The sequence below is a fragment of the Tinamus guttatus genome, unplaced genomic scaffold (genome assembly GCF_059628265.1).
Source record: "Tinamus guttatus ecotype Peru unplaced genomic scaffold, ASM5962826v1 Tinamus_guttatus_pri_ptg000048l, whole genome shotgun sequence".
In the NCBI taxonomy this organism is placed as follows: Eukaryota; Metazoa; Chordata; class Aves; order Tinamiformes; family Tinamidae; genus Tinamus; species Tinamus guttatus.
Window position 1 is genome coordinate 13,288,831 of NW_028288582.1, and position 27,394 is coordinate 13,316,224.

Below are 27,394 nucleotides of genomic sequence, written 5' to 3' on the forward strand. Positions count from 1 at the left end.
CTTCCCCCGACACGAGGTGGCCTCCGCCGCGCGCAGCTGCCTGCGGCGGCCCCGTCCCGCGGGTCCCGCCCGGCGCGGGCAGCGCCGCCCCCGGCCCGGCTCGGCCCGGCCCGGCCCGGCCCGGCAGGCGGGCGGCTCCGAGGGGGCCGGGCCGGGCCGCGCCCCCGCCCCGCGGCGCCGCCGCTGCCCGGCAGGTGGCGCCGCCGCCGCTCGGCGCCGCGCTGGGCGCGGGCCGCAGCCCCCGAGTTCCGCCGCTGCCGCCGCCGCCTTGTCCCCGCCTCCTGCTGCCCCGGCCCCTTCCCCGCCGGGCCCCGGCCCGGCCATGGCCACCAAGAAGGCGGGCTCGCGGCTGGAGACGGAGATCGAGCGCTGCCGCTCCGAGTGCCAGTGGGAGCGGATCCCCGAGCTCGTGAAGCAGCTCTCGGCCAAGCTCATCGCTAACGGTGCGGCGGCGGGCGGCCGCGGCGGGCGGCCAGGCCGCGGGGCGCGGGGGCGGCCGCCGGGCGGGCAGGTGCAGCCGGGCGGGCCGGCGGGAGGCGGTGCTGACGGCGCCGGGGACGGGGCCGCGAGCGGGGCCGCCGGAGGGGCCGCCCGGCCGGGCGGGGGAGGGTGAGCCCGGCGGCGGGCTCAGTTTTAGGCGGAGGAGGTGGAGGTTGGTTTGTCTTTATGGTCTATGGAGATGCCTGCTGAGCCGTGGAGGAGCGGGGAAGCCCTCCTGAGTGCCGGGTTCCTGAACCTGCTCCGCTCTGGTGTGAGGAGGATGGCGGGTAGCGGCTGCCTGGCCGGGTGCTGCCTCAGGACGGGGTTCGCAGAGAGGACTCGAAGTCTGGGGATGCAGAACTTGAGGTGGCTCCAGGGAAGAGGCGATGAAGCAGGAGAAGATGAGGAGCCCTGATGGTGTCGTGGGGAGAGGGTCGCAGGGGCAGCTCTGCTCATCCAGACAGGGAGAAAACGGGGCTGAGGTCCGTGGGAAGAGCAGCAGAAGGACAAAAGCCCGAGTCAAAGGAAAGAGGAGGCAGGTACTCACCGACTGACAGTCTAACAGCTGAGTGCTGGTCTGGAAACTAGCCCTTATTGTACCCGTTGGAAGTGAACCCAGGGGGAAAGGGGAAAGGCATTAATGTTTAGTTTAAGGAGATGTTTTGCCGAGTGTCCTTCAGGAGTAAGTGTTATTACTGTGTAGCAAAACTGAAAGAAAGAGTGCAATGGTAAAAAAGGTCTAAAAGTCAATCTTACGGGGCTCCATTAAGAGGGAAAATTGTCTAGTTTTAGAAATCTGTTCAGGAAAAAGTAGATATTTTCTTGAGTGCCTGGTCAAGAAGAATGTTGTCATATGTTATTGTCAACCTGAGTGATGAAAGGGAATTTTTCTCAGCATGGAGAAAGAAGTTGATAAGAATATGGAGTTTTCTAAGACTTGGTGAATTTGGAAATTCAAGGAAGAACTTGCATCCCCAACAGATCTGAAGAAAAGCCTGAACTCCAAGTAACAGTATCTTACTGAAAGGATTATAATGTTTTTTGAATAAGGAGTGGGCAATAAACTTTCAGAGAAGCAGAGGATGCTGTTGACAGGTTTCTGAGGGTAGCTTGGAAGTGTTTTGTTGCTGGTGTAATACTTCTAGGGAAATTTGTAGTCAGGAAAGCTGTCCAAGAAGTAGCTTGTTAATTAAGTCCTTAGTTTGAGTTCAGTTCTCTGACTCGAGTGTTTTTTACCCAACACAAGCTTATTGGAGGTGAGAGGAGGGGAAGTAGCTTCATTTTGTCCGTAAACTGTTGTCTTGACTCTGACTCTTGAACATTGCATCATTTTAATTGAGGAGATGAGCTTTTCTACCACTAGAGCTTTTTATTCCTTGAACCCTGATGGAAAATTCTCTTATATTTTTCTTAGTCTTACACTGTTGCAAATCACTAGCCTAACTACAGTAACTAAAGCTGGAAGCTACTTCATTACATCTGGAAGCTGTTCACTTCTGTACAAGAGTATTTAAGAGAAATTTTGAGAGGCCCCGTTATTATTTGGGTTTTCTTGCACACGCGTGGTATTTTCTAACTTTTTTCTCTCAAAGCTTGCAACCTAAATTAGATCAAGGAATAAATAGCAATGATAGCTCCCAGGATGAAACCATGTATGTGCGTGTGTAAGGCACTAGTAAATACTTCTTGAGAAGTACAGCTCTTGAGGGACAGCATTTTATGAGTGGAGTTGATTATCGTAGTGTTTTCTCTCTTTTGTTCTGCTGATGGATCCTAATTATCAACTCCTTCATAGAATCAGGAGTCTTGTTAGAACCTGGCAGTGGATCAAATATAAATGTCAGTTTATGGAGGATTTTGGATGCACAAAAATGGCAGTTACTGGAGTTAATTTCTATATCTGATGGATTGTGTTTGAAATGTTTTGTGAAGGTATTGAGCTTTAAGATAAAGTAGAGGAGAGAAATAAAGGGCTGGTTGCTGCCTTTAGTATTCAAGGCTGTTTGAGATGTTGCTTCGTAAGCACTTCGGGTCAAAACTGTTACATGCAGAATTTACAAAAATAGTACCAGCTGGTTTAAAAACCGTCACGCTAATCTGACGTTCACAAAGATATGACACTTGGCTGACATACATAAGCTCACTGTTTTTAAGAAAGAGGCTTTTCCTCAGGATTCATGTCCTGAATATGCCTTCATAAATAAAGCAGAATGAGACAAACACGAAGCTGTTAGAAATATAATCTTAAAGCAACTTCCACTACTGAAACTTTTGTGTGTGGGCTAGCCTAAGTATCGAAAAGCTTCCTTCTAAGAAAATGACACGAGGAAGTTGTGGTCACATTTGCTGAGTTTTGTCTAGTGTGGAAAAGAATGGAATGGTGGTGAAGCCTTTTCATAAGAGTTAGTAGCAGCTGTAAGTACAAAATTAATTGTTCACCGATTGGAAAAATAAAATGTTAAGTATCAAATATCTAATATTAATGAGGGAGAATGTATGTTAAAATATGACCGGAAGTGGGAAACATCAATTATAGGGTTCCTTTCTATATTAAGCCAGTTTCAATGGACCCCTTTTAAGCCCTGGAATTACAGGAGGAGCAAATGCAGCTTTGTCTTGGAAAAGCTGGTTGGCAACAAGAACTGCTGTGTACTGAAAATTCAACCTGCAGTAAGAGATTTTCTCTAGGATCACAGCTGAGTGTAGTAGTTCCCCAGAATAACTACTGATGGCTGGAACACTTTTAGTATTTGAAATTCCTATTAATATTTTTTTCCATTAGCACTTTTATATTTGAAGAGATCTATAAAATTGCTGTTCTCAAACACTGGAAAATAAGACTTAAAAATAACAGTAATGCTCCTTTTTCAGTAAGTTTGCCTGAACTTGTTGGCCTTACAGATGACTCGTGTGTTCTAGTGAAATGTTCATTTTCTGGAGGGTGTGCTGTGTTTTTAAGCCTCTGCGCAAGTTTCTAATTTATTTTTAATGAGGTGATCACATTGTTCATGCTTCTGGGAACTGGATGGGTGGATTATTGTGGAGTTCAAATGATAACTTTAGAAGTTAGTGTTCCTGTCTTAAAGCCTCTGTAAAAGTCATGGTTTTATGATAAAGCAGTAGCATCTCAAAGGAAGTTATTGCAGTGGACTTCTGTATGAGGACTGTAGCTGCTACAGAGCAGAACATCAGTGTTCAAATAATTTCTTTCCTTCCTTTAGAAACACAGTGAGGAAGCTTCAGGTCAGTTCAGTGGCAAGCCGAGTGGATAAAATGCAGAATGCATGAATTCCTGCGAGTGTTTCCGGCCATTCATTGCTTCCACAAGCAGAACGTGACCTTGCTCAAGTGCAATGCAATCTGTGGTGCTCTCTGAAAAGGAAAAAACACCGAGGAGGCAAATTTCTGTAGTTCCAGTGAGGTAAAATGATGTAGTTCTCTAGAAGCCTTAGCTGCTAGAAACATTACGTTAGTGAGGCAAGAAAGAGAATGCCTACCCCTGAGCTTGCAGATCTATGTGCTACCAAGAGCACTGTGACATTGCCATGAAAATAGAACATTACCTAGAGATATCAGGTTTGTTGATGGAAAGACACCGCCAGCCTTTGAGCGTACCTCTGTCTTGCTTGCTTGCTTTCCAGTTGCATATCTTGCTCCCATTACTTTGTCTTTTTTTTTTTTTATTTATTTCCTGTGATCTTTTCTCTGCCTTCCCCACTCAACACTTAGTTTCAAAGCTGTCTTTCCTCACAGTTACCTTGCACAGTTATGGAGCAGGTAGGAGCCAAGTGCATTTGGGAGAGGAGTATCAAAACCAAAGGATCAGAAAATTGTGTTTATTTTTGTTTGTCACTTTCTCTGCTCTGTGTGCATCTGTTTCTGAAAAGGATGTAAAAATAGCATCATCTTATCAGTTGTCGTTTGTTTTGTTCCCTTGTGAAATTCAAGCCTTTAAATGCATGGGTAAAGCTAATCCTCAGAGTAAACTGAGGGCTTATGAACCTCTTCAGAGCTGTGCATTTCTTTATAGGTGTTTACAAAACTTGTTTGTGTTTTATACGTTCAGCTTGTTGTGCAGTTTGTGCAAAGCTTTCGGAAGAGGTGCACACCTTTACCAGAAAAGCCTGCAGTCCAGTGCAGTGACCTGCCTTTCTGCGTTTCCCCAGCACTGAGGTGTGTGTTCCTTTGTCATTGCCCTTGTTCTCCTTCCTCCCTTTGGATTTGCAAGGTTATTTACAGAACAAGCAAGCTAAGGTCACGTACTTTACTGACTGAAGAGCAAAGGTGATGATGGTGCTTCCATGGATTGCCTTACTTTTGGCTTACAGCTTTGTTTTGTCAGGTAGCCGGGGTGTTACCAGCTGGTGCTGGTAAGGGTGTAGTTGTGCGGCTTGTATGCCAAGCGACTTGTCATCTAGAAGGGAGAATGCTGGTGTAGTCAGATGGATGTCACAAGCACCCAAGCTGGTCTAACCCCTTGCTAATTTTGCAAGTCTTTCTTCCTACCTAGGCTCGAGGTGCTCCTTCCCTCCTGCCTCTATGTTCCTGCCCTCTCCCTTGTGCTGATGACATCAGGGGTGACAACGCATTGGCCTAGCAGAAAACTGGCTTTCCTCTTTCTGGGTTGGTTTCTGCTTGGTTTCTGGGTGAGTTGGTCTCTCTCAGGGCTCTGAGGAATGTCAGGAACAGCTGAGGGAAGGGGAAGAGTGGGAGCACCAGCCATTGGGTGGCAGTGGTGGGGGTTAGGAGAGAGGGATGCCCCTTTCTTGGTGGCTTTGCTTTGTCTTGCACCCTATGTAGGGCCATGTGATCAGGCTGAGTGGAATGAAATCAGGACTTCTGGGTGCTCAGAGCTTATAGCTACTTATATTGACTTATAAGGATTCTTCCATGTATCAAACATGAAATTATTTTAAAAATTACCCTTTTCACAACTATTAATGTGTTGACTGCACTCTTCATTAGCATAAACTCAGGATTGCATGTAGTGCTTTTGCTTGAGTTGCATTTGCATAAAAAAGGGGGAGAATGTTTTTAAAAATGCCAAATGGGGGCTCTTCACCCCCAGGTATATCTTGTAGATCGGATTTTAGGGTTTGTTGGTTAAATTCTCTGCAATTCTGTCTGCACAGAACATGATATAGCCTGATCTGAAAGGGTAGGACTGGAGACCAGAAATAGGTTTGAAGCAGTTGAGTGGCAGGATGGTGGGGTAACGTGCAGACCGCGCAGCTGCAGGTAGCGGTGATGAGGAGTTACTCTGGTGCTCCAGGAGACGACACTGCCCACGTTGCTGCAGTTTCCCATCCCGCTGCTTAGCTCTGGATGAAGGTGTCTGTAAATAGAAATCCTTTAGTGTGAGCCTGCACTGGCTTCAGGGAAAGGGAGTGCATGAAAGGTATTTTTTTAATGTGGTTTCTGCAGGCACCCTTTCAAGAACAAGCTTGCTCCTTTTCCATGTTTTAGCACAGCTTTACAGGGATACAAGCTGTTCTTTTTCCTTTCCTCCTGATTCTTTGCTCAGTCTGTAGCCTAGGCTGACTTCTGGAGATGGAGCTATAAATCTAGCAGGGTACAGTCAGTGCCTCCACAGACCTTGTGGAGCTGCCACATAAGACATCTCTAAAATTTTTAGAAGAAAAAAAGCAGTTTGCCGTAAGCAAGCTCTATCATAAAGTTTGCACCACTGTTGGCATTCTTTGGAGAAGGCATTGTGACAGTGTCTAACAGAACCTCTAGCTTTAGCACAGCTTCTCTACAGCTGAAGTTTTGGTAATATGTAAAACGTGGGAAAGCGGGGAAAGGACTTTGAGCTGTGTGCCTGTATCCTCTGGGAAAGAGCAGGAGGGCAAGCTCTGCCCTGGCACATAGCTAAGTTGAGTTATCACTGATGATAGACGTAGGGCTGCAATCTTGAACTTGCATTGAACGAAAGGAGGAAAAAAGGACTCGTGCGGGAGAGGATTTGGCAAAAGCTGCTGTTCCACTACTGCCTTTTCAGTTAAGCAGCTTGAAATGTTGCGTTTTGCTCCAATCTGGACCTGTGAGTTGTTGCTGTATTTTCCTCAGCTGTGTGAGCTGGAGCTACCACCTTGCCAGAGCAGTGTCTTCAGCTGTGAAGAGTTGGGAGGTGGAAATACAAAAGCATCAACAATTTCCATGCCCTTTCCTGTCCCTTCTGCAGCTAATTACATGAACAAGTTAGTGCCTATTTTTCAAGTGTGCCTTACTTCAAGTGCAGGTTTGTCTGGGCTGATCTTCCAGCCACACTTCTGTTTTTCTTTCTATCATTTAGTTGTGGACTCTTTTACCTTAAATGAGAGTAAGTCCTCAGTTTGGGCTTTCAGTCAGTCCCAGACAAAAACAATCGTGGTTCTGGCCTAAGAATGAATCGATGATTCATTAATACTGAGAGGAGTCTAGAGCGTGAAGGTGAGCACTGAGACTTTTCGATGATGAGGATGAAGGGAAAGGAAGTATAAGAAGTACGTATGAGAACTCGCACAGCGTCAGCATCTCTCCAGTCTCTTTTTTTGTTCTTTGGTTAATCTTCATGCCCCCACTTCTTCCCCCTCCCCAACCTGACTTCAGAGAGCAGGATTTGGATTCTGGTGTCATCATCTGTCAAATTTGCTACCTTCAAGTGCTGCAGTGCAGCTCTTTGCTAGGCCAAGCTCCCACGCCACTGTCCCCATGACATGGCTTGGCCCTGCCTCTGCTGGAATTGGCTGAAGGCTCTTTTATGGTCAGTAGTGACAGGAAAACTGGTCCTTTGAGGCCAGCCATGGAAGGAAGGAAGACTGAAAAGAATTCTTAGTTGTTTTTTTCTAAACTCGTTGTAACTGAATGAGACAAGTTTAATTCAAGTGTATATTTAGCATAATTTGGATGATGTTATGTGGTTGCTTATTTTGACTGTATATGTTTCTGACGATCTTAGTGTTTTACATGTGAAGATGAGATATTGTGCAAATAGAGATTTATAAAATATTTTAAATAGTATTTGTGTCTTTTGTTCTTTCTGATGTGTGTCTTCATAAAATAAATTTCTCTAGTAGTGGTGCTGTGGAAGTAATTAGTTTAAGCTATAAGCATATGCGTAAGTAGTCTGGGAAACCTGTAGTATTGGACGTCAGTAATCGCTGATAGCAGTGCCCTTTGATTAGTGGTCATAAAGGCTGCAATTGCCTTCCACTTTGTGTGTGTCTAGTTCAGCTCCTTGTTCAACTGGTTGAATACCAGTAAGGCTGAAACTAGTAGATGCTCAAGCCATATTGTGCGTTTCAGTTCTGCAGGGAGAAAAGTGTGGGAAGTTGGTTCTTATTTGTGGGACTTCTGGCTATGAACATACCGTGGTGGTAGCTCATTATCTTCCAGGCTGCAAGTCATTCTTCCACTCGAGATTCAGCAGTTTTGTGATATTTCTTCTTCATTTGGGGGGAAAAGCAGAGGGGAAGAATTTTGGAAAATGAATTTACTACTAGACAACACACTTCTGCCTTTCTGAAGTGTTAACAAATATCAGTCATAGACACTACTATTTTCATTTTAAATACTATTTTTGCATTTCATTTTTCTTTTTCCTGTCATGTCACTAGGATTCTTTACTGTCCTTGACATTTACGGTTCCTCGGTATTCTTTGGAAATGAAACTTGTTCAACGTAGTGTTAAACTGAATAAAAGCAAAGAGGAGTATTTGTTAAATGAAATATTCTGTTTTGGATAGATATAGATCAGAGTTGAAGTGTCTACTTGCACATTCCTTAAAAATGGCTTACAATGTCTGTTCACTTTAAGTCACTACTTCACTTTATAATTAACAAAATTCGTCTTCATTGTTCCTCTCCCAAGGAGAACATTACTGTGCTGAAATTCAAGTATTATTTTTAATGCCTACTCTTATTTTTTCCTCGCCTTTTTCTACAGTGTCAGGAGACTCATAAACAGAAATCATGGACGAGGATTTTTCTCCCTGGAGTATTGTGAATGTTGTTATTAAAATGTCTGTGCTGAAAGGACCCCCCTGGTGACCTATTCTTTACAAGGCAAATAAATGAATCTCGTGAACATGTTCTGAAACACAGCTTTTTAAGTTTGTAGCTGGCCACTAATCTCTAAGACACTTTCACACAGTGCCTGAAACTTGCCTTACATCTACCATGATATGAAAACGAGACTACCTGGATTGTCCTGTTAGGCAAGGACACCTATCTTTTCTGTGTATGCAGTTTTTAATCTGATTTCCAGGGAGATGGAACAGGCAGAGAAAGTACCAACCCTATAGAGGGGTTTGCTGAAGCATCTTTGAACACGGTAACTCTGGTGACAATGCTCCCCTATCTGTGAATAATAATGCAGCAAATATAGAAATGTGGAATTCAGAATAAGACTGTCCGAAAGGGATTTGTTATGAAGTACTAGGGTTAAAATTTGTTCCTTAATACATTTTTTTCTAATTTGCAGCTAGAAACTGAATCTAGACAGGTTGCTGATTTTTATTCATTATATTAAGAATTCTGTTTGAAGGAAAAGTAAAGCTGCAGAAAACAAACCGTAGCCAAATAAATAGATTTCTTTTTTAAAGAATCTTATGTTAGCATACTGCTTCTCTTGGAAAAATTGGCTTATTGTAGAAAGGGACAACTGTCTGCACCATTTGTGATTTTTAGTATATTGTATCAGTGCTTGCAGAAAAGCTGTTGATATTGATGGAAAATTGCTGCATGCTGGCATACGTAGCGCATGAGTCATGGGAGTATTTTTTGTAGATATTGGACAAATGGGAAACCTGTGTGCAGTTACAGAGCAGCGATCTTGCAGAGCTCACACACATGGGGTGGGTTAGTGTGTGCCATCTGATGGGCACTGCCTGGGCATTAACGGGCTTGAGTTAGAAAAGTCAAAGCTGAGCTGGGGTTAAGCTTGTGAGAGATGTAAAAGGCTATAAAAATCCCAGGAATGAAGGAGGTGGAATGCTGGCAAAAGGAAGGGTAGGGAAAACATGGGGTTTGGAGAACAAGCGGCGAGGGATAATGCGATGTTCTTGGGACCTCTTTGCCCGTTCTCAGGCCTCCGAGGCTCCTGAGCAGTGGCAGTTTGGTGGAGTGAAGCGTTGCCCCGACTAAGGAAAGACTGAGTTAGGCACAGTGAGCAGCACACGCGACTGCACTGGGCCCAGCCGGGGTGTGTGTGAGATGCTGAAGGATTTGGCCAGTGTTGTTGTAAGGTGCTCTCCTCTTTGAAATGTCACCATCATCGAGAGAGATTCCTGGTGACTAGCTCAGAACATGGGAGACTTTCTTCTGCAATGATAAATGATAAACAGCAAATTATAAATTGAAAAGTAGGACAATCTGAATAATTGACTCTGTGTTTGTATTGATCATTTTATATTTAAAATGCAGATCAATCATGCCTATGTTGACATGTTAGTGAAATGAGATGTTTTCTGATATTTCATGTGTTTGGTTTTATTTTACAGATGACATGGCAGAACTTCTTCTTGGGGAGTCCAAACTAGAACAATTTTTGAAGGAAAATGCTCTTAAACAGAGCAGTAGCCCCCGGGGCCCCCGGCCAAAGCTGACTGAAGTCAGGAAACATCTTACTGCAGCACTTGACAGAGGAAACCTAAAGGTATGTTAGTAAGTTTAGGCCAGGATAAGAAAAGGTAAAACTAACTAGGGTAGTTTACTAATTATGGAAGAGTTCAGAAGGTTATTACTATCCGAACACCAGCGGTGTGTTGTTTCATGGATTTTTGTTTCTTTGTGGATTTATGAAGGTTAAATTATGAAGATAAATTCAGATGCGGTTATTAAATTTATTCAGATACATTTCTTGATTTTTTTTCCATTAGAAGAAAAAAAAAGATATGTTACTGACTACAGGGGTGCTGAAATACTTTGAGCATATTTATGGCAGTTTTACTTGGTGTGTATAATACATGACAAAGGAAGATGTAGTTGCATGGAAAATGTATTGTAAATGCAAAGTATTTCTCAAATTTCTGAAAGTGTCTCATAACTAATCAGGAAGGGTTTCTTTAAGTTAGAGTTGGCAAAAAAAGGTGAATACTTGAGGGGTTTTGTCTTCTCTCTTTTTTTTTTGATGTTCTTAACTATTCTAGTTCTGCTTTTTTAATCCTTGTTGTAGACTATTACATCATTTAAACCATCATTTTACCTTGTCTGTATCGATATCCATTTCTTTTGAGAGATAAGAAGAACCTTGATTTACTGTTCTAACTTCTCGTGTTGGACTTCCTGCGATCTGTGCAGCTATTACTCTTATCACCCACTAATCTTCCAGACATTCCTCTGCCCTGGTGCTTTGGAACGGTGCAAATTAAATATATAGGCTGTGGGGCACTCTATTGTGATCTGTGCTTATGGTTTTGGGAAAAATCACTGCAGGGGCTGTAATGATTCCTAGCCTTTAAGTAGCTTGTTACCTAGCAAATCTGCTGCATGTATAGTTAGATGCATGAGTGAGAATGACACTACTGAACAGTAATTTTATAAAGTCTCATTTGTGGATTCCCCTCCACCCCAAGCTTCCTAAGCATTACATAGAATTTTATTGATTTATTGTTCTGTAATAATAAGGGATGTAGTGGGATTAAATAGGGAATATCCAAAGAAAGGAAATCAAAGCATTGTCAGTTATAGGAGGGAGGGAAAAAAAAAAAAGCTTTTTTAGTTTTCTCCTTATCTTTCTATCTCCTCTTCCTTCTAGCCAGAATTCTTACAAGAAGCTAACCTCATTATGGCCAAATTGAACTATGTGGAAGGTGACTACAAAGAAGCTCTAAACACCTATGCCAGAGTTGGAGTAGATGACTTGCAACTAGCTGCAGTGCCACCCTACAGGCTAAGAATGATTGCTGAAGCATATTCTACTAAGGGTAAGATTGCGCTTTCCAATAATGGGTAATTTTTTAAAAGTTGTTTACCTGAAGTTTTTTTTTTTTTTTTTTAAAAGTGCCAGAATAGTGAATTTGTGGAAAAAAAACAAGAGGATGGCTTGGCTCCTTAAAATTATTCACAGTTTGTGGTAGGTTGGCAAGACTCTTAACCTCTATTAGTACTTGCATTTTAATCCTGTTGCCATCTAATAAAATTTTGTAGTATGTGTATTTAGAAGTCCAAAGCAGAACTGAAGAACCTGCTTTTACTGCACCATTTACCAAATGTTAACATGCTCAAACTAAACTTAAATTGCTGCTTTATTTAACATTGTAATTAAGTTTCTTAAAGTAATGCTTTTCTTGTGGGGTTTTATTTTTGGCTTCATACTACTGTTTTTTTTTTTTTTTTTTTTTTTTTAAATCTGTCACATTTAAGATTTTCATTGTGTTTGTTTTTCTGAATGGTCTGGTACAGTGAAAATTGTAATGCTGGCCTTGTGTCTTAAGATGGCAGTGCCACTTCAGTTTAGAAAGCTCATTAATGGGCTGTGAGCTGGGTCAGTGCTCTGAGGAAAGTGTTAGTTTTTATGGCCTGGGTTTCTTCAGAGGCTTGTAGTTATTATGATTGCTGTGTCTTAGAAAAAATGTATGGAAAGTTTTACCTTATTTAGGTTGGGACCAAATGCTTCCCTTCTCGCTCAAGAGATTTTCATGCTGTAAGGCGGGTGGCAGCTTGAGCTGGGTGCTTCTGTGGCTGTGTTGATTCTTCTACAGTTGTTACATGGCACTTAAATGAGCATTCATTAAGGGAACCTGAACGTTTTTTATTATATGACCAAGTGTATACATGTATGTTGTAAAAGGGTGCTTTTAGGTCTCAGTGGTGAGAACAGCATGTCTACACTAGTATAAGTGAAAAATAATTTTGACTGATAAGAAGTCACTCAAAGGATTCAAAACCATGTAAATCCAGCAAGAAAGATTAAAACTGAAAACTCTGAGAAAAATGTGAACAAAATGCCTTGGAAATCTTTTCCACTTCCTATAGCTCTTAGAGAGCCTGTAACATTGCATTAAGTTGTGCATCATCAAGACCTCTGTACCCGCACAGCTGTTGAGGAGTCTTTCCTGCCTTTCGTGTCTCCGAGGGAAAAGGATCAAAGTTGTTAACGTGATGACAGGGGAGCTGCTGCATTTTATCCAACCAAGTGGCTAATGGGCAGTTGGTAATGGTGAGCAAAAAAAAATGCTTCAGCAAGAAGCAGGAGAAGTTTTTCCTTCTCCAAGGAACAGGAGAAGTTTTTCTTTGTGCTTCTGACAACAGAAGCTTGAAAAAGCCACTTGTTAGTGGTGATATCTTATGCTTTATATTGACTAGAAAAAGCTGGAGGCGTGGTCTGATGAAAAGATGCTCAGCACTGTGTTCATTTAAAGAGCATAAAGGAGAGTAGCCAAGAGCGCACACATGAGTCGGAGCCTCCAGAACTTGCTCAGGGAGGCCAGGATTCAAGGCTGTTTAGATGTCCCTCCCTCAGCAGTTGAGATAGTCACTGCTGTTCGGCGAACGCAGTGGCGTGCGGTTCTGGTGCCTTTCTGCTGGACTTCGTCACTTCCTCAACGTCATCACTTAAAAATAGATGTCTACTGAAGGACAGTCTCTCTTTGCACTGTTATCTTTGTTGCCAGGACATGTTTTGTGACCTTTGCTCTGTGCTGCAAAGTGATGACTTGGGGTGTATGTGTGTAGAAGGAGGTAGGTGGAAACAGCATGTTAATAAAATCGTAGTTTTGACATTAAATACAGAATTGTCTTAAAGATTTACTTGAAGAAAGAGAGGTTGTTTCTAAATGTCATACAAAAGATAGAAATGAAAAGATGGAGATTTCCAAATTGAAGGAACGCTAAAGTATTCTCAGGTTTTGGGGAGAGAATTTGGATTAATCTTAGCGTTTCACCTCTGCTTCCTCCCTCTCTTTCACTTTGTAATTGGATTTGACACTTGGTAGTGGATGAAAATCACCTGGTAAAACAATTTTTGGTAGCGAGATGCCTGTGGATGGAGGTGCCAGTGTGATTTAAAAGAGCTGGTGCAGAGAAAGGAAACGGGGCGCGGGAGCAGGAGGTGGCTGGGGAGATGGGTCCCTTCTCTCCGCTCTGCGGTGGCTGGAGCAGGGCTGCCCATGGAGCCAGGGCCAGCTCTCTGAGGCTGCTCCCTCCTTCGTTTGGAACAGCCTCTGGGGTAGCAGACCTATACTTATAATTTGAAGTCTCAAGAAGCAGCTCGGAAAAAAAAGCGAATTTTGTGTGTTGCTCTTCAGTGTGTAGAGCAGGCAGGAGTATCTGGAGAGCTGCCCCTCACCAAGCAGAGATTTTGAGCTGCGGCAGCGAGGAAGAGGGGAGGGGAGGCGTGAGCCTGTGCTGGCAAATACTGGCTCAGAGCGGAGTCTGGAGAGGTCTTGCACGTTTTGGCTGGGTGTACATCTTTAATATTAAAGTGTCTCCTTAGACAACCTTTTGATAAGTAGAATAGATTGGCTTGTTAGGGATATTTTTTTCTTGTTGGTACCCATTTATTTATTCTTTTTACTTGGTCACTTTAACTTGCAATGCTCAGTTCTGAGACTGAAAGAGAGTTTTAATTCACGAAGAATGGAAGTAAGCCAAAGTGTGAATGCAAAAAAATGCAATCAAAGACTGAGCATATGGGTGACTTTTTTCAAGTTAGACATGCTAATTCGGCTCCAACTTTCCATATTACTTCCTTATCCTACAAGACCAACTAGAAAGAAAAAAACTGTATGGCACTGTTACCGTATAGAAGCATATATTTAGAATCTATTTTAATAATGGCTGAAGCCAGTATGCTCCTAGGGATATGGCCTCTGGGAAAAGGGCAATTGAGTTTCTATGAGTCTTCAGCCGTATATGAATGAGGTAATATAATGGAAAGCACACACAGGCATTATTCAAATACCGTGCATGGCAGTCTCTTATGTTTCTAAGCAATTTTTGTTTGCTTATGGAGGCAGAGATGAGATGCTTGCACAGTGGGATATTGAGGTGTTAATTTGGGGAGGTGCCGCTTGTCAGTAACGCTCAAATAACAAGTATATATTTAACTGGGAAATAAGCTTATTGAAATCTTAGGTAACATGATTCTGGTACTGCTGCACAAATGAAAAGACATGACTGAAATATGAATTTATAATATTTTCATTACAAGTTGGTGAGCATCTCTGCAGATGCTCAGAGATGGGAACAGCAATTTAAATGCTTGATGTTTCTTTCAAAACCGGTGAGCTTTTGATTTTAGTTAAGAAGTAGAATTCACATTTCCTGTATTATAGTAGATAAGCAGCCCAGGGCAGGTATCTGGCAAGATGGCTGTGTTGCGTTGCAGTGACAAAGTCTTGTTAAGCATGTGAGGGATGTCATATGTAAGTCAGCTTGTGACATTACAGGATTGCAGCCTTATTGCTACAGGCTGTTTTACGTCTCATATTGCCTGTTCGAATAGCTGTGTTTATATTTAGATGATGTATGTTGAGTAAGGTGAGACTGTTTTTACTGCTGCTGACCCATATTCAAATTTAATGTTGCATTTGCCAAGTTAAATGACTAGCTATTAATTAGTTCTATTTACAGAAACATGCAAATGCCCATTAGGCTCAGTGAGAGTGTCGGGTGAGTGTGAATAGCTAGTTTGCAGTTAGCAAAAGATGCTGCACTTAACTTTTAATCATATATGATCGTAATGAGATCTCGTGCGTTGCTAGCTGGTGTCAGCAGACACCACGCAGCCTCCGTGGAAGAATGCGAAATGAAAGCGGCTTTGGTGATAATGCCAGGGATCTCCAGCCTCATTAGGCGATGGGTCAAGAACTCGATTTCCTCCTCCCCAGGTCCGTGCTCGTACGTGGCGCTGTCGGCGTCGCAGCCCGGCAGCACGGAGGTTGCAGAGCAAGGCTGGGAAGCCTCTGCCCCAGCGACTTTCTCTGTTAAAATCTTGTATTTCCCCACTCTTTTTTTTTTTTTTTTTCCACCTTTTCCCCTGCTTGAGCAGGGGGTGGGATGGAACCTGGGGGTTAGACTTGCTTTCTCCAATGGTGCATTTAGCTCCAGTGCCTGAAATCCTGAATGAACTGAATGAACACTTCTGGTTCTTTATGAAATAGAGTTCTTTAGTATTTGATAAATTTCTGTTTTTTCCTCTTACTTTTATAGAATCTTGTCTTTTGGGAGGATGAAGAGAGGGAGAAAATGTTGAGCCAAATTTAATATTAGTGTGTGATTTGAGCTTCTGGCCTCTTCTCTTGTGCCATATAAAGAACTGCTGTTACTTTGAAGCCTCTTTTTTTTTCTTCAGAGATCCTTTCAGAAGTGATCCTGACCATCTACAGCAAAGCAGTTCAATATAAATGCAGTAGTTAACCCAACCCTTTTCTCCTGGGCAAGCAGCTTCCTCGATGACCTCTCAGTGTACCCCTGTGTATTTGTTGTGCGTTGTGGAGTGTTCCCAGTGCTTGACCACACTCAGAATGGAAGAAACTTTCTTATTCAGATGGAATTTCCTGGAGTTCAGTTTGTGCCTGTTGCCTCCTGTTGCTGGGCACCACTAAAAAGATTTGGGCTCCTACTTTACATCTTCCCATCAGCTATTTATGTGCATTAATAATATAGATTCCCCTGAAGCCTTCTCCAAGCTGAGCAGTCCCAGCTTCATCTCATATGATGGATGCTCCAGTCCTTTCATCATCTTTCTTATCTCAGACAGTATAATACCCCTCCAGCTCCCCAAATATTGTTATGCATTTTTTTTTCTTTCTACTTCTTGGATTGGTAAGTATTTACTTTAGAAAAGATAAGGCTGTTCTTGCCATTAGAAATTTGTAATTTCCATTTTCTTAATTTCCATTAACTTTGAGAAACTTTGAAACATTTTGAAGAGCTAGCAAATCTATGTTATTAGAGAAGCCATAATATAAAAGCAAAAATATAATGACAGTATTAGCATATATGGTAAAATAATGTCTTCAGTAATGTAAAGTGGTCCTTATGATGCTCTGGATTTCATCTAGAACCTATTTAATTCTCTGTGAGTAGTCTGCATATAGAAGAGAGGCTCGCCAGAGCAGCTGGCCTTAAATTCAAGTGTGAGGAGAGAAGAGGATATTGTCCTTCTTTCTGATGCCTTTTCTAGAAACTAACTGAGTGTGACACTAGCCAGAGAGCAGATTCTCCAGCTGAACATTTACCAGAGATTTTTCCTACCTCTTTTTGGCCTTTTGGGGATATGGATGGGTGGGGGTGTTATGAGATGCTTGAAAAGACAAGAAATAATTTTTGTGCAGAGAAAAGCAGAGAAATAATTGTTAATTTTATTGGACCAAGGCCAGGAATCTGCAATAACTGATAAGTAAGCTGGAGCTTAATAATATAATAATATATTTTTTTCTCCTCTTTTTTTTTTTTTTTTTTTTTGCTCACCTTTAATTTCTGTCTGTCATTAATTTGGCTTTCCCTTATTCCTCTTTTCTTAATAGCAATTACTGCAGAAATACTGTAGGGAATTGTGGAGGGAAAAAGCACATTGCTTTTGGAAACACAAAACGCTCTACAAACAAGTCTCAATCTGTGGCTGATGACTTCTAAAAAGCTAGACTGTTCTGAAGCAAGTCCTTTCCTAAAGCAGAATTGGTGATGATCTTTTTAAGTTCGGAAATGCAATGGAGAAATTTCTTGATAGCAGAAACTAAAGTTTTTTTTTTTAATTTCTTCAAAGGTTACTTATAGATATCTGTCATGTTTACTTAATTGCTTGATCTAAAGGTACAACCTAAATATTCACCTTAAAAGGACATAAAGGATTTTTTTTTATCTTACAGCATTTAGAATACTTACCACTTTTGCATATCATATACAGGATATTAAGTATTGTATAATCAGACAGACTTGGATGTTAGGTATCTGTGTAGGGGAAACGGGAATCAAATCCAGGAACTTGTCTGCAGCTCTCTCCTCTACATCACTCTAAGCATGTTTATTTGCTTGCATAGGAAATAGTCTTTACTTGACTGCTGAAAACAGTAGGTAAACCATAAGATCTGCTGTTATTTGTGGTCTAATATATTTTAGTAATAAGCAGATAAGTTAAATGGCTGGCATTTTGGAAGCATCTTGTATATAAAATGCTGTAAATATGATGTACTTCTGCTACCCTGATGTATTTTAACACCTTTAGCACCAAAACTGCTTCCTACTTCCTTGGTGGCAGGATTACATGGCCAAGACCTGAATTCTGTCAGATGTGGCCTTTCCACCTTTGGGTAGTTTCTGCTTTATTCTGCCTGCGTAGTGTTATGAGTGTTTTTGTTACTGCTCTCCTGCGCAAGTTATGAACCACTAAAACAAAAATCCCAAACTATAAATGAAAAGTAATTACTGTCATTATTTTTAACATAAAAACTGTTTCTTATTTGAGATTAAGCAATTTTTTTTTTACAGGGACTTCTTTAAAATTGTTACATTGTTACTTATCCCTAGTGAGGAGCCCTTTTTGCATGGGTATGCTTGCTTGCTCTTGTGTTGTTTTTTAAAACATTGCTTGCTTGTCATAATCGTGTTCATTTTTAGTTAAAATGTGCTAATAGATGATCGTAGTCACAAGAACACCACTCGGAATATATGGTAAGGTCAGCCACTTTTGCTTTCTGAATCTTTTGCAAAATCTGGACATTTATTTTTTTTAAGTTTTCAAGGACTTGAAGGAAACCTTTGCCAGTTGTTAGGTAATTTATTTGTCACACATTCTTTCCTTGCCAGATACTCTTTGTTGCTGTTCTACTCTGTTTTGACAAGCAATTTCAGAGTTGCTTTACAAAACGTGTAAGCTTAAGTGGTGTGGACTGGTATTCATTTCAGGGCTTCTCACTTTCTTTCCCCTCCGGAGTCATCTTGCTTGATATCAGGGCTGATATGGACGTATGAGATAAGTGTCTTCCCAAAATAAAACTGACCCAGTTTTTTGAAAGCTTTTACTTCAGGGTGATTTTGACTGGGAAAGGCTTAAACTTAAAAACCATGAATTAATTTGCCATAGCAACTGGCCCAGTATGCTGGAATGCAGAATGTAATTAGTGGAAGTATTAATAAAGATTAAGTAAACTGATAGCTATACCCTATACATCAATACAATGATATTTCATGGTAGTTATATGCATCTCTTATCTCTAAGTAGTTTTTAAATAGATCTATTATTCTGGGGCAGGAGGGAAAGCAGAGGTTCCTCCTTGCAGGTATGGGAACAAGCATAAGGGAAGAATTGAGCTTTTGAAGTCCAGGTAATTGAGGACGATACCCATTTCTTTAGGATGAAACATTATCCAGACTGTGCGTTACTTTTGCTTATTCCTTTTTCAAGAGCCTAATCTAATAAGAGATTATTTCGAGTCGCTCTTTATTATCTCACAGTGTTCTTAGGAAGCAGTGAGCAACATTTTAGCTGATTGTTACAGCCATTTTGTTGTGTTGTATCTGTTTGAAATAAAAATACTCTTATGGACTTTAACAGAGTCTCTTGCTTTATCAACGGATGTGTTTAAGAAAATAAGTAGATGATGGATCGTCTCGGGGCTGAAGGGACTCCATTTTTAACCTGTTCCAGAAATGATCACCGAAGTTTTTTTGTGTGTATTTTTTCTTCTATTTATTTATTTTTTTCTAGTTTTTTTCAGTTGGTTATGTTGGAGTATGAACCATCCTGTTCAGCGGTGGTTTTAGCATAGCTCACATACTTTCACCTACTGCAATTAATAAATATAACAAAAGTACAATGAATTCTAGATATATGTTAAAGTTGCTTTGAGAAATAGCATTATATTCTCTTGAAAGGACTCCATTAAATAATGCAGAGGACAAGTACAAAAGTCTAACAAAGCTTCTTAATGGGCACTAGCATTTTCTCATTTCTTAATGAAAATTCTCAGCCACAAATGAGAGACTGCTCTTATTTTGAGCTTTCTCAATATTGAGTGGCATCTATTGTGACCACTAAGCATGCAAAATAGAAATAATAAATCCAACTCAAATCCACAAATAGCCAGCTGAGCAATATATAGTGGAAGTTTATTTATTAGGTGCTTGCCGCTTGTGTCATGGGAGCGAAGGGGTCTGAAGGATTAATCTATTTACCAACTATCTGATGTTTTCAGTCATCTGATTTTTTCATTGTGGCTCCTTTATTGTAGAGTGTGGTCATTTCTGAGTTTAAAGAAATTTGCCTAAGACACTGCCAACTTTCTCTACAGCATCAAGTATTCATTTAGATTTTTTGAAGGAGTCTGGTCAGTTTAAGAGGATAACTGATGTTTTTGTATACTCTAATCTTGATGCTTTTGATTCTATGACTCATAGCAAATATTCTCTTTTTTTTTCCCTATTTGATGAAAAATTAAAGGAAAGCAGATTAGCATAGTTGCTTTTCATATGCAGTTAGTTTTTGGAAATAAGTTAGGCTAAAGCCACAGCATCAGAAGAGTCTAGCGGCTGTGCTCAGTATTTCAGCAGGTTTTTGAGTGGCAATGTGCTTGTATGTCTTTTATGCTTCAAGCTTTTTGGAAGGGCTTTTGAAAAGCGTGTTAAATATTATTTTGTCTTTAGTGAAGCAGATAGTAGTGGAGTTGGATTTTGTCTTTACTGGATGGATAGCTAGTAAATGAAAATGTAGATTGTAAATTGTTTGTACTGATTAAATTGAATTGGAGGGTAAGGGCGGCCAGTGTGTTCTGATACAAAAATATAACTTTTTTGCATATGGATGAGATATAGTAACTTCTATAGGGAGATACTAAAACTTGATAGATTTTTAAAAAAGAATCTGGAGTTTGTAAATATTTAATAGCTTGAGTTCATTGATGATTAAGTGCTAGATTCCATGGCTGTGTCTTTCCAAGTTTTTTTTTGAGTAAAACAAATTTTTTTGCATGAAACATGCGGTCCTTACCTTATGGCATTGATGAACAGAAATTTTCTGATAAACTGATCTCCATATTGGGATTTGGAGCCATCTGTCATCCAATATATCACTATATGCTTTTTTTTCAGGAATGGACATTCAAAACGTGGGATGATGAACTGAGGATGGTCTTTTAACTGTGGATTTTATCCATGTGGGAGGGGATGCAGACACTTTAGAATCAGCGTTTACTACTGGCAAACTGGAGGAAAGATCTGAAATAAATCTGTAAGAACTGGTGGAAAGTGCTACACTTCAAGTACAAATAATTGATCAAATAAATATAAGATGGGAGTTACTGATGAGACAGGCGGTTTGTGGAACGTCATCTGATGATCTGTTGCAGATCATCAATAGCAGAGAAACATTGTTACTGCACAAAAAAAAAGGCACTGACATCCTACTGGTTTGCATAAAAAGAAAAAAAAATCCTACTTGAAACACAGCAGATAATCTGTTTTGCTCAATGTCGTTGAAGCTTCAGGTGGAGCAGGGTGTCTAGTTTTGGCAGCATCAGTTGAGAAAGATGTGACCAATTAGAGAGAGTCCAGAGGAGATAAAAATGACCAGCTGTCAAGGAAGGATGGTTGGAGAAAGCAGTGAGAACGGATGGTGTGCACTGCAGCCATGGCTCTCCTTCTCTGCGCATTGAAAAGGGGGTTTGTAAAGAAGGGAATAATCTCTCTGTGAAATGGACTGAAGTAATTAACCTAGGGAGGGAAACTTGGACATTGGGAAAAAATGTTAATAGTGGAAAGACTGGAGCTGTGTAATAAGCTGCCTAGAAAAGCCAAGGTAAGAACAGGTTAAATCAGTGTCTGTCAGGGTTGGTCGGTAGCTGGGGCCAGTAGATGGATGAGAGCGCAGTCTCTTTTAGCTACGTTTCTCTGAATATCTTGAAAATAACCATAATGAAAGTGACATGTCTAGGAGATGATATTGATTAGTGACAGTGAGGTTGTTTTTAGACAAACATTTCCTGGTCTTCAGAGCTCCAGACAATGTATCTAATGGCTGTATCTAATAAAGTCCTGAGGCAAAGAATCGTCTTCACCTTGATGCGAGAGAAATACCTCTTGCATTAGCTCCTGTACATCAAGCTGGCTATATTGGCTTGTTTTGTGGCCACTGATATGTATAAAAGAGGATATCTGTCACAGCAATTTCTTCTAGCTATCCAATGGCTTAAAGCAGGTGGTGTCTGCATGATATCTTGTTCTGTCTGTCTTCAATGCCAGCCCCTATTAGGGTGTGTGTGGAAGGCAATTTAATGGCCAGTTTTCAGTACCTGGCTCTCCCATGCTGTTCATTAGCAAAGTAGACCAGGACACAATAAAGACCGTGACTAGATTCTTGAAGCTGAACTGATTTTTGTCTTTACAACAGGAAAATACTGAAATTACTGTTTTTCAACAAATATTTAGCCATTTTCTCCTACAGAGGATATATTCTTTCATTTTAATAGGGTACTAATCATGTATTTGTGGAATGGAACTAGATAGCAAGATAAACAGATAGCAAACAGTTCCTTGGTCATTGAATGAGTCTTGACAAATAACATATGATGGATAAGGTAAAGAATGGCACAGGTCTGTTGTAAAAGGCTTGTGAGTTGTGTTTGAAAGTTGAAGGGAAAAAATCAATTAACAAAAGGCTCAAATACAAAAATTACATTTTCTGATCCCTTATTTCCTGAAGATGTAGGTGTGTCGGCCTTGCAGTTAGTAAAGATACTACCCTGAGTGCCTTTCCTTATCTTGCCATGATTTCTGTGATCAGTCTGGAAAACCTAAGGTGTGTTCAGTAATTGAAAATTAGTACAGATGCTGGCACTTTGTAGACTGCTTTAATGTCCTTTTAAAAATGCTAAAAATTGCTTCTCCTATGGTCTTATAATTGAGGGGAACAGGGTTTTTGGGGGTAGTGTCCGTATTAGAGGAGCATACCTTCTTAAATTTTGTTGTAGATTTTTTTTGTTTCTTCCCCTGGTCAAAGCAGAGCTTTAGTCTGGGCTATTATCCAAATGTAGTATTATATAATCTTTTTTTTTTTTTTTAATGCTCCTTTTGAAAATGTTCTATTTTCAGGTCTCTGTCTTGAGAAGTTGCCAATTTCTTCTTCAGCTAGCAACCTCCATGTGGACCGTGAACAAGAAATTGTTACTTGCTATGAGAAGGCTGGGGATATTGCTCTCCTCTACCTTCAGGAGATAGAAAGGGTAAGCTGGGACAGCTTGTGGTTCTCAGTTGAAGAATCACACCATTCATTTTTCACTGATATGATGTGACTAGTATCCTTGTATTCAACTAAAAGGGAATGCTTGAGATTTGTTTTTTTAGGACTTCAGTGCCCACATCTTGAACAGTGACTTGGTGTTTCTTAACTGAAGTCTAGTACCTGTCACTATGACTGCTTTTGCTTTCTGATCTCTTGGGGAATAGTGCCAATATTCTCAAGGGGGACAAAGCTCCTCTGAACTACTGTGTGCAGTCAGGGTGCTCATATGTGTCCTCTTGTTACCCTGGGGTAGTTCATTTATGAACATGGGATTAAGATATATTTCAATATGTACATGTTATGTATACGCACTTGAATGCAGTCCTGTGCCACATGCTCTAGGTGACCCTGCGTGTGCAGAGGGGTTGGACTAGATGACCTCTAGAGGTCCCTTCCAACCTTAACGATTCTGTGATTCTATGTAGCATTTCTGATAATTCTTTAAAAATCATTTTAAAAGACTTACTGAACAAGTCATCTGTGGAAAGACAAAGAATGGAATTGACAAAAATAAGCAGAGATGAGAAACTGATCCTGCTGATGTTTATTTGGAGCCAATAATTTATAATTAAATCATCTTAAATCCTCCTTATTACTTAAGGATAAAATACTGAAATAACTTTGTATTCCTCAGCAAGAGGCTTGACATATCAATGGTGCAACAAGAATGATAAATGAAAGTTCTTTCACTTCAATTAATTGTGATTTATTTACTTAATTATTTATTTTGTGTGTATGTGAGATTTAAAAAAAAAAAAGTGATAGTTTTCATTTTGTTATAATAGCATGTCAATAATTGTTTGCCCAGGGTGAGTGTTTCTCTGGATGCCTGCAAATTTTTCATCTGAATCGGATGTAAATCATCTGAATCAAAAGCTGAATCAAAAGTGCAGAATGAATCTGCCTTTGAGCCAACGGTACTGCACACTTTTATTTAAAAGTGTGCATTATTTAAAATGGTCTAAGTGTTGTTACCGCTGCTGATTTGCTAAACATTTGTGCCTTTGTTATCTTCCAACATAGTTTTGGAAGATAGAGCAAGTGTGTTTGTATAGTTCATTTCTTCTTATGTTTGTGCTGCAAGTGATGTGAAGCTTTTCTGGTTCTGTGTTTTCTTTGCTCTGTTTTGTAATTTTTGTTGGTATTGTCTTTTTGTGGCTTTTGGACTGTCTAAAGAATGCAAATGAAATCTATAGCTCTCTGTTTTGAGGCAGCAGCTTTAGAATATTAATGTAATAAAAAATAATTTCTTCGTTCTTAATATTTTTTTTGGAAATCCTCTTTGGATATCATTTTTAAATTTCTAATTGTTTTCTGCACCAGCCTTTCCTGACCTGAAAGAGTTTTAGATTTTGAATACCATCAAAACCTGCAGCTGAATAGAGCTGCAAATGATTTGTCAGACCCTTCTCTTTTGTATACCATTCTCCACAAGCTTCTAAATATGTCTTATAAGCTTTTTCTTAGGGGTAATACTGCATGACAAAGATGTAAATTTTAAAAAATTTAAAGGTATAGCCTTAAAGAGAAAGACTTTGAGTTGGAATAGAGGTAAATATTGAAATAATCTGATCTACAGCTGACCTACCATTTAAAAATGACTTTTCCAACATTAAGTATAAGTGTCTGTGTAAAACTTAATGAAACTCAAGTAGGGTGTGTGTTTTGCTTTTGTTTGTTTGTTTTACTTTTTTCTCTAAATATGATTTTACTCTTTTTTTTTTTTTCTCTTAGGTAATTAATACCAATATACAAAACAGGAGTCCTAAGCCAGGGCCTGCTGCACAGGAGCAAGAACTTGGCTTTTTCTTGGAAACAGGACTTCAAAGAGCACATGTTTTATATTTCAAGAATGGGTAAGATTTGGCTTATGCATCCTTGTTTTAGTTTGGGTTTTTGGTTTTCACTGGGCATAGCAGTTTTTAACAATTGTAGGTTGTGGGATCATGAGACTTCTTTATTAATAATGCAGTAACATTCTGGTTGAAATACTGAGACTTTCCATTCTTTATTTATTTAAATTTTGTTAAATTCTTTCATTAAAGTATATGAACCCAAGACTTTAATATTTTTATTTTTTTTAATATGAGAACTTGGGATATTTTCTTATGCTTTGTTGTTAGATATTCTTAAAAATGATTGAAAGCAAACTGCAATTCTTGATTTTTATAATTTTGATTTTGTAATTTTTTTTCCAAATCTCTTCAGTTATCACTTATTTTAACATTATGCTGCAGGATAAATGTGCATGAAGATCAACAGTATGTATACATACGGTCTCTGTTGTCCCTACTCTATAGATCCTTGTAGATTCTGCATGGGAGGTCATTCATAGCTTGTTAGAAAAGACTTCTATTCTGTTTCTAAAAATCTAGATGTTACAGAAAATGAAAAAAGGAATACAACCCTCTATTCATTTTTCAGAGCTTGGAAGCTTGGCACAAAAGGTTTTCAAGTACATTTCTGACATTTGTTGTTGAAAGCAGTTGCTTGTTTTACAATTGAAGTGTTGCTTATTTCCCAAGTAAACATGGTTTGACTGAAATATTGGCATTTTTGGTAGGACTACCTTTTTATTCCAAAAATGTTAAGCTTTAAAATACATAAGCAGGAGATGAAGGAAAATCATGCAGTGTCTGTAAAGAGTTCGAGATTTTTATGTAGTTTTAGCAGAGATGGTTTGTTGCTCCAAAGACCTTCAAGTTTTGAAAGCTTTCAGGGATACCAGCATGGAAATGGTCACTGAACTGTAGAAGTCTCATTCTTAGAATAATGAGGTAGAGCCTGAATAACCATGATCTGGGAGTTATGTTTTAGTTCTGCTTTCATCATTTAATTGCGGAAGGAATGGAATGTTCTGAAAGTTCAAATTTTCATTTACCAGAGCTAAAAATAAAGTTTCTGTTTTTTATGGCTGTGCAAAGATAACTGAAATACAAATATTGAAAGAATCTCAGTGGCAGTTATGGTAACAAATAAGGTAAAAATCCCATAGTTTTGAAGAAATTTGATTGAAGGCTGGAATTGGAAACAGTCTATTTAATCTGACACTTTGTGTGTTAAAGCAATCAGTATTGGAAAAAGCAGAGTAAGATAAATTAATCCCTTTTCCTTCTCCCCTCTCTGCCCCACTCTGCCCTCCTGCCCCAAAAAAAGAAAAAAAAACCCAAAGGTGCAGTGTGTTGTAGAGGAGTCTATAGAGAAGTTCTTGTTTTTCTCTTAGACCGTCATAGCTGGTCTGGTATAAATTTTTAAAGAAGGTTGGTTGTCTTCCCTGTACCCTTTAGTCCTACGTAGAGAAACCTGGTGTTGCCTCTTGTGTAAATATATAGTCAGCTTTTTTTGAATCTTTATTACAATGGTTGATTGTAGCTTACAACTTAATTTTGCATTATACTTCTAATTATAAATTTATTTTGGGTGGAAGAAGAAATGAGGTGTTAGGAAAAATAAAGCTGTGCCAATCATTATTCCCCATGTTGCTGTCCTTACATCCCGTAGCCTCCTTCCTCGGTGTAGAGCCCACTTCAGTTCTTCCAAGACTTCCTAATATGGCCATTGCTGCAGGCCTCTCGCGATGTTGCTTTTCTGGGGCCCTTCTTGTTTTCAGCTTGAATTTACCAGAACTGGACAGAGAACTGCTACTTTATGTTATATATATATATATATATATATATATATAAATATATGTATATGTTCAAAGCATGAAGAGAATGCTGTAGATTTGTTCCTAGTGGAAAAAATGTGTTCATGTGTGTATAATATATATATATATATTTTTTTTTTTTCTACTAGTGACAAGCTTACAGCATTCTTTAGAAGGCATTTATTTCAAAATTTCTTCACTGTCTTTTTGAGTTTACCATCTATCCTCCTCTTAGGTCTATAGAAACCAGATTTAAGATCTTTCCATTAAGCTTTGCAACATGATTCCACTTTAAATTTAATCTATAATTGTAGAGATGATATGAATATTGTCAAGCGTAGGAAACATTTTTAAGATAGGCAGCTTAGAACTGAAACATATTTGCTATAAACTTTGTTCCAATTGAAGCTGTAGATGTTGAAAGGTTGTGAATCTTGTGGAGGAATTGCTAGAGTTTAACTGTTTGTATGTGTTGGAGGAGGAGGAGATGAAAAATGTCTGTCTAGTTTTGGTGGTAGATTAAATCCACCAGTTTCATACTGCAGTGCAAAAGAATCTTAAAGTGAGGCTTGCTGTAAGAAGAAAACAAATCCTGTAATAAAAGCAACTTTGAGTTAACTGTAATCTGGCATTGTTTTGGGTCAGTTCAAATGTTTATCTTTTTATCTTAACTAGCGTAATGGTCCTAACAGTTTATGCGTTAGAGCATGCTGATAGGATCTGATAATGATTGGGAAAATGGACATCAGTAAATGGATAAGTGATTTTTTTGTGTGTGTTTAAGGTTTGAGTTCAGCTCCAATAAGTCCTAATAAAGAGAACTCTTGAAGCTGCTACAGAGTTGCAATAATTTGTTTGAAATGCTTTTGCTGTGAAATCTGTGCATGTTTTGGGGCTAGTTGGTTAATCACTGCTTTTAATTATGTTCTTTCTACCAAAGGTGAAATGCTGGGGCCTTAAAAATTGTACTGTTTTTTAATGTGTGTCACTTACAAGCTAAAAGAAAAAATCAGACAACTTTTATACTATCAGGAATGCAGAGAGAATTGCTGCTTACCCAGAATGCT

At 39.7% G+C, this 27,394-nt stretch overlaps 1 protein-coding gene across 2 annotated transcripts in view; it reads left to right on the top strand.

Moving 5' to 3' along the window:
- The first annotated feature begins 254 nt into the window (after positions 1-254).
- The window catches only part of TTC7B (tetratricopeptide repeat domain 7B), a 116,863-nt gene continuing 89,723 nt past the window's right edge, over positions 255-27,394 (top strand). The window contains exons 1-5 of one of the 2 annotated variants that reach the window (XM_088539729.1): positions 255-443; positions 9,963-10,117; positions 11,219-11,387; positions 22,492-22,622; positions 24,416-24,537. In XM_088539729.1, coding sequence (XP_088395855.1) covers positions 323-443; positions 9,963-10,117; positions 11,219-11,387; positions 22,492-22,622; positions 24,416-24,537 — 698 coding nt within the window. In that variant the 5' untranslated portion in view covers positions 255-322. The remainder of the gene's footprint in view (positions 444-9,962; positions 10,118-11,218; positions 11,388-22,491; positions 22,623-24,415; positions 24,538-27,394) is intronic. The other variant, XM_088539728.1, reaches the window with a different exon arrangement.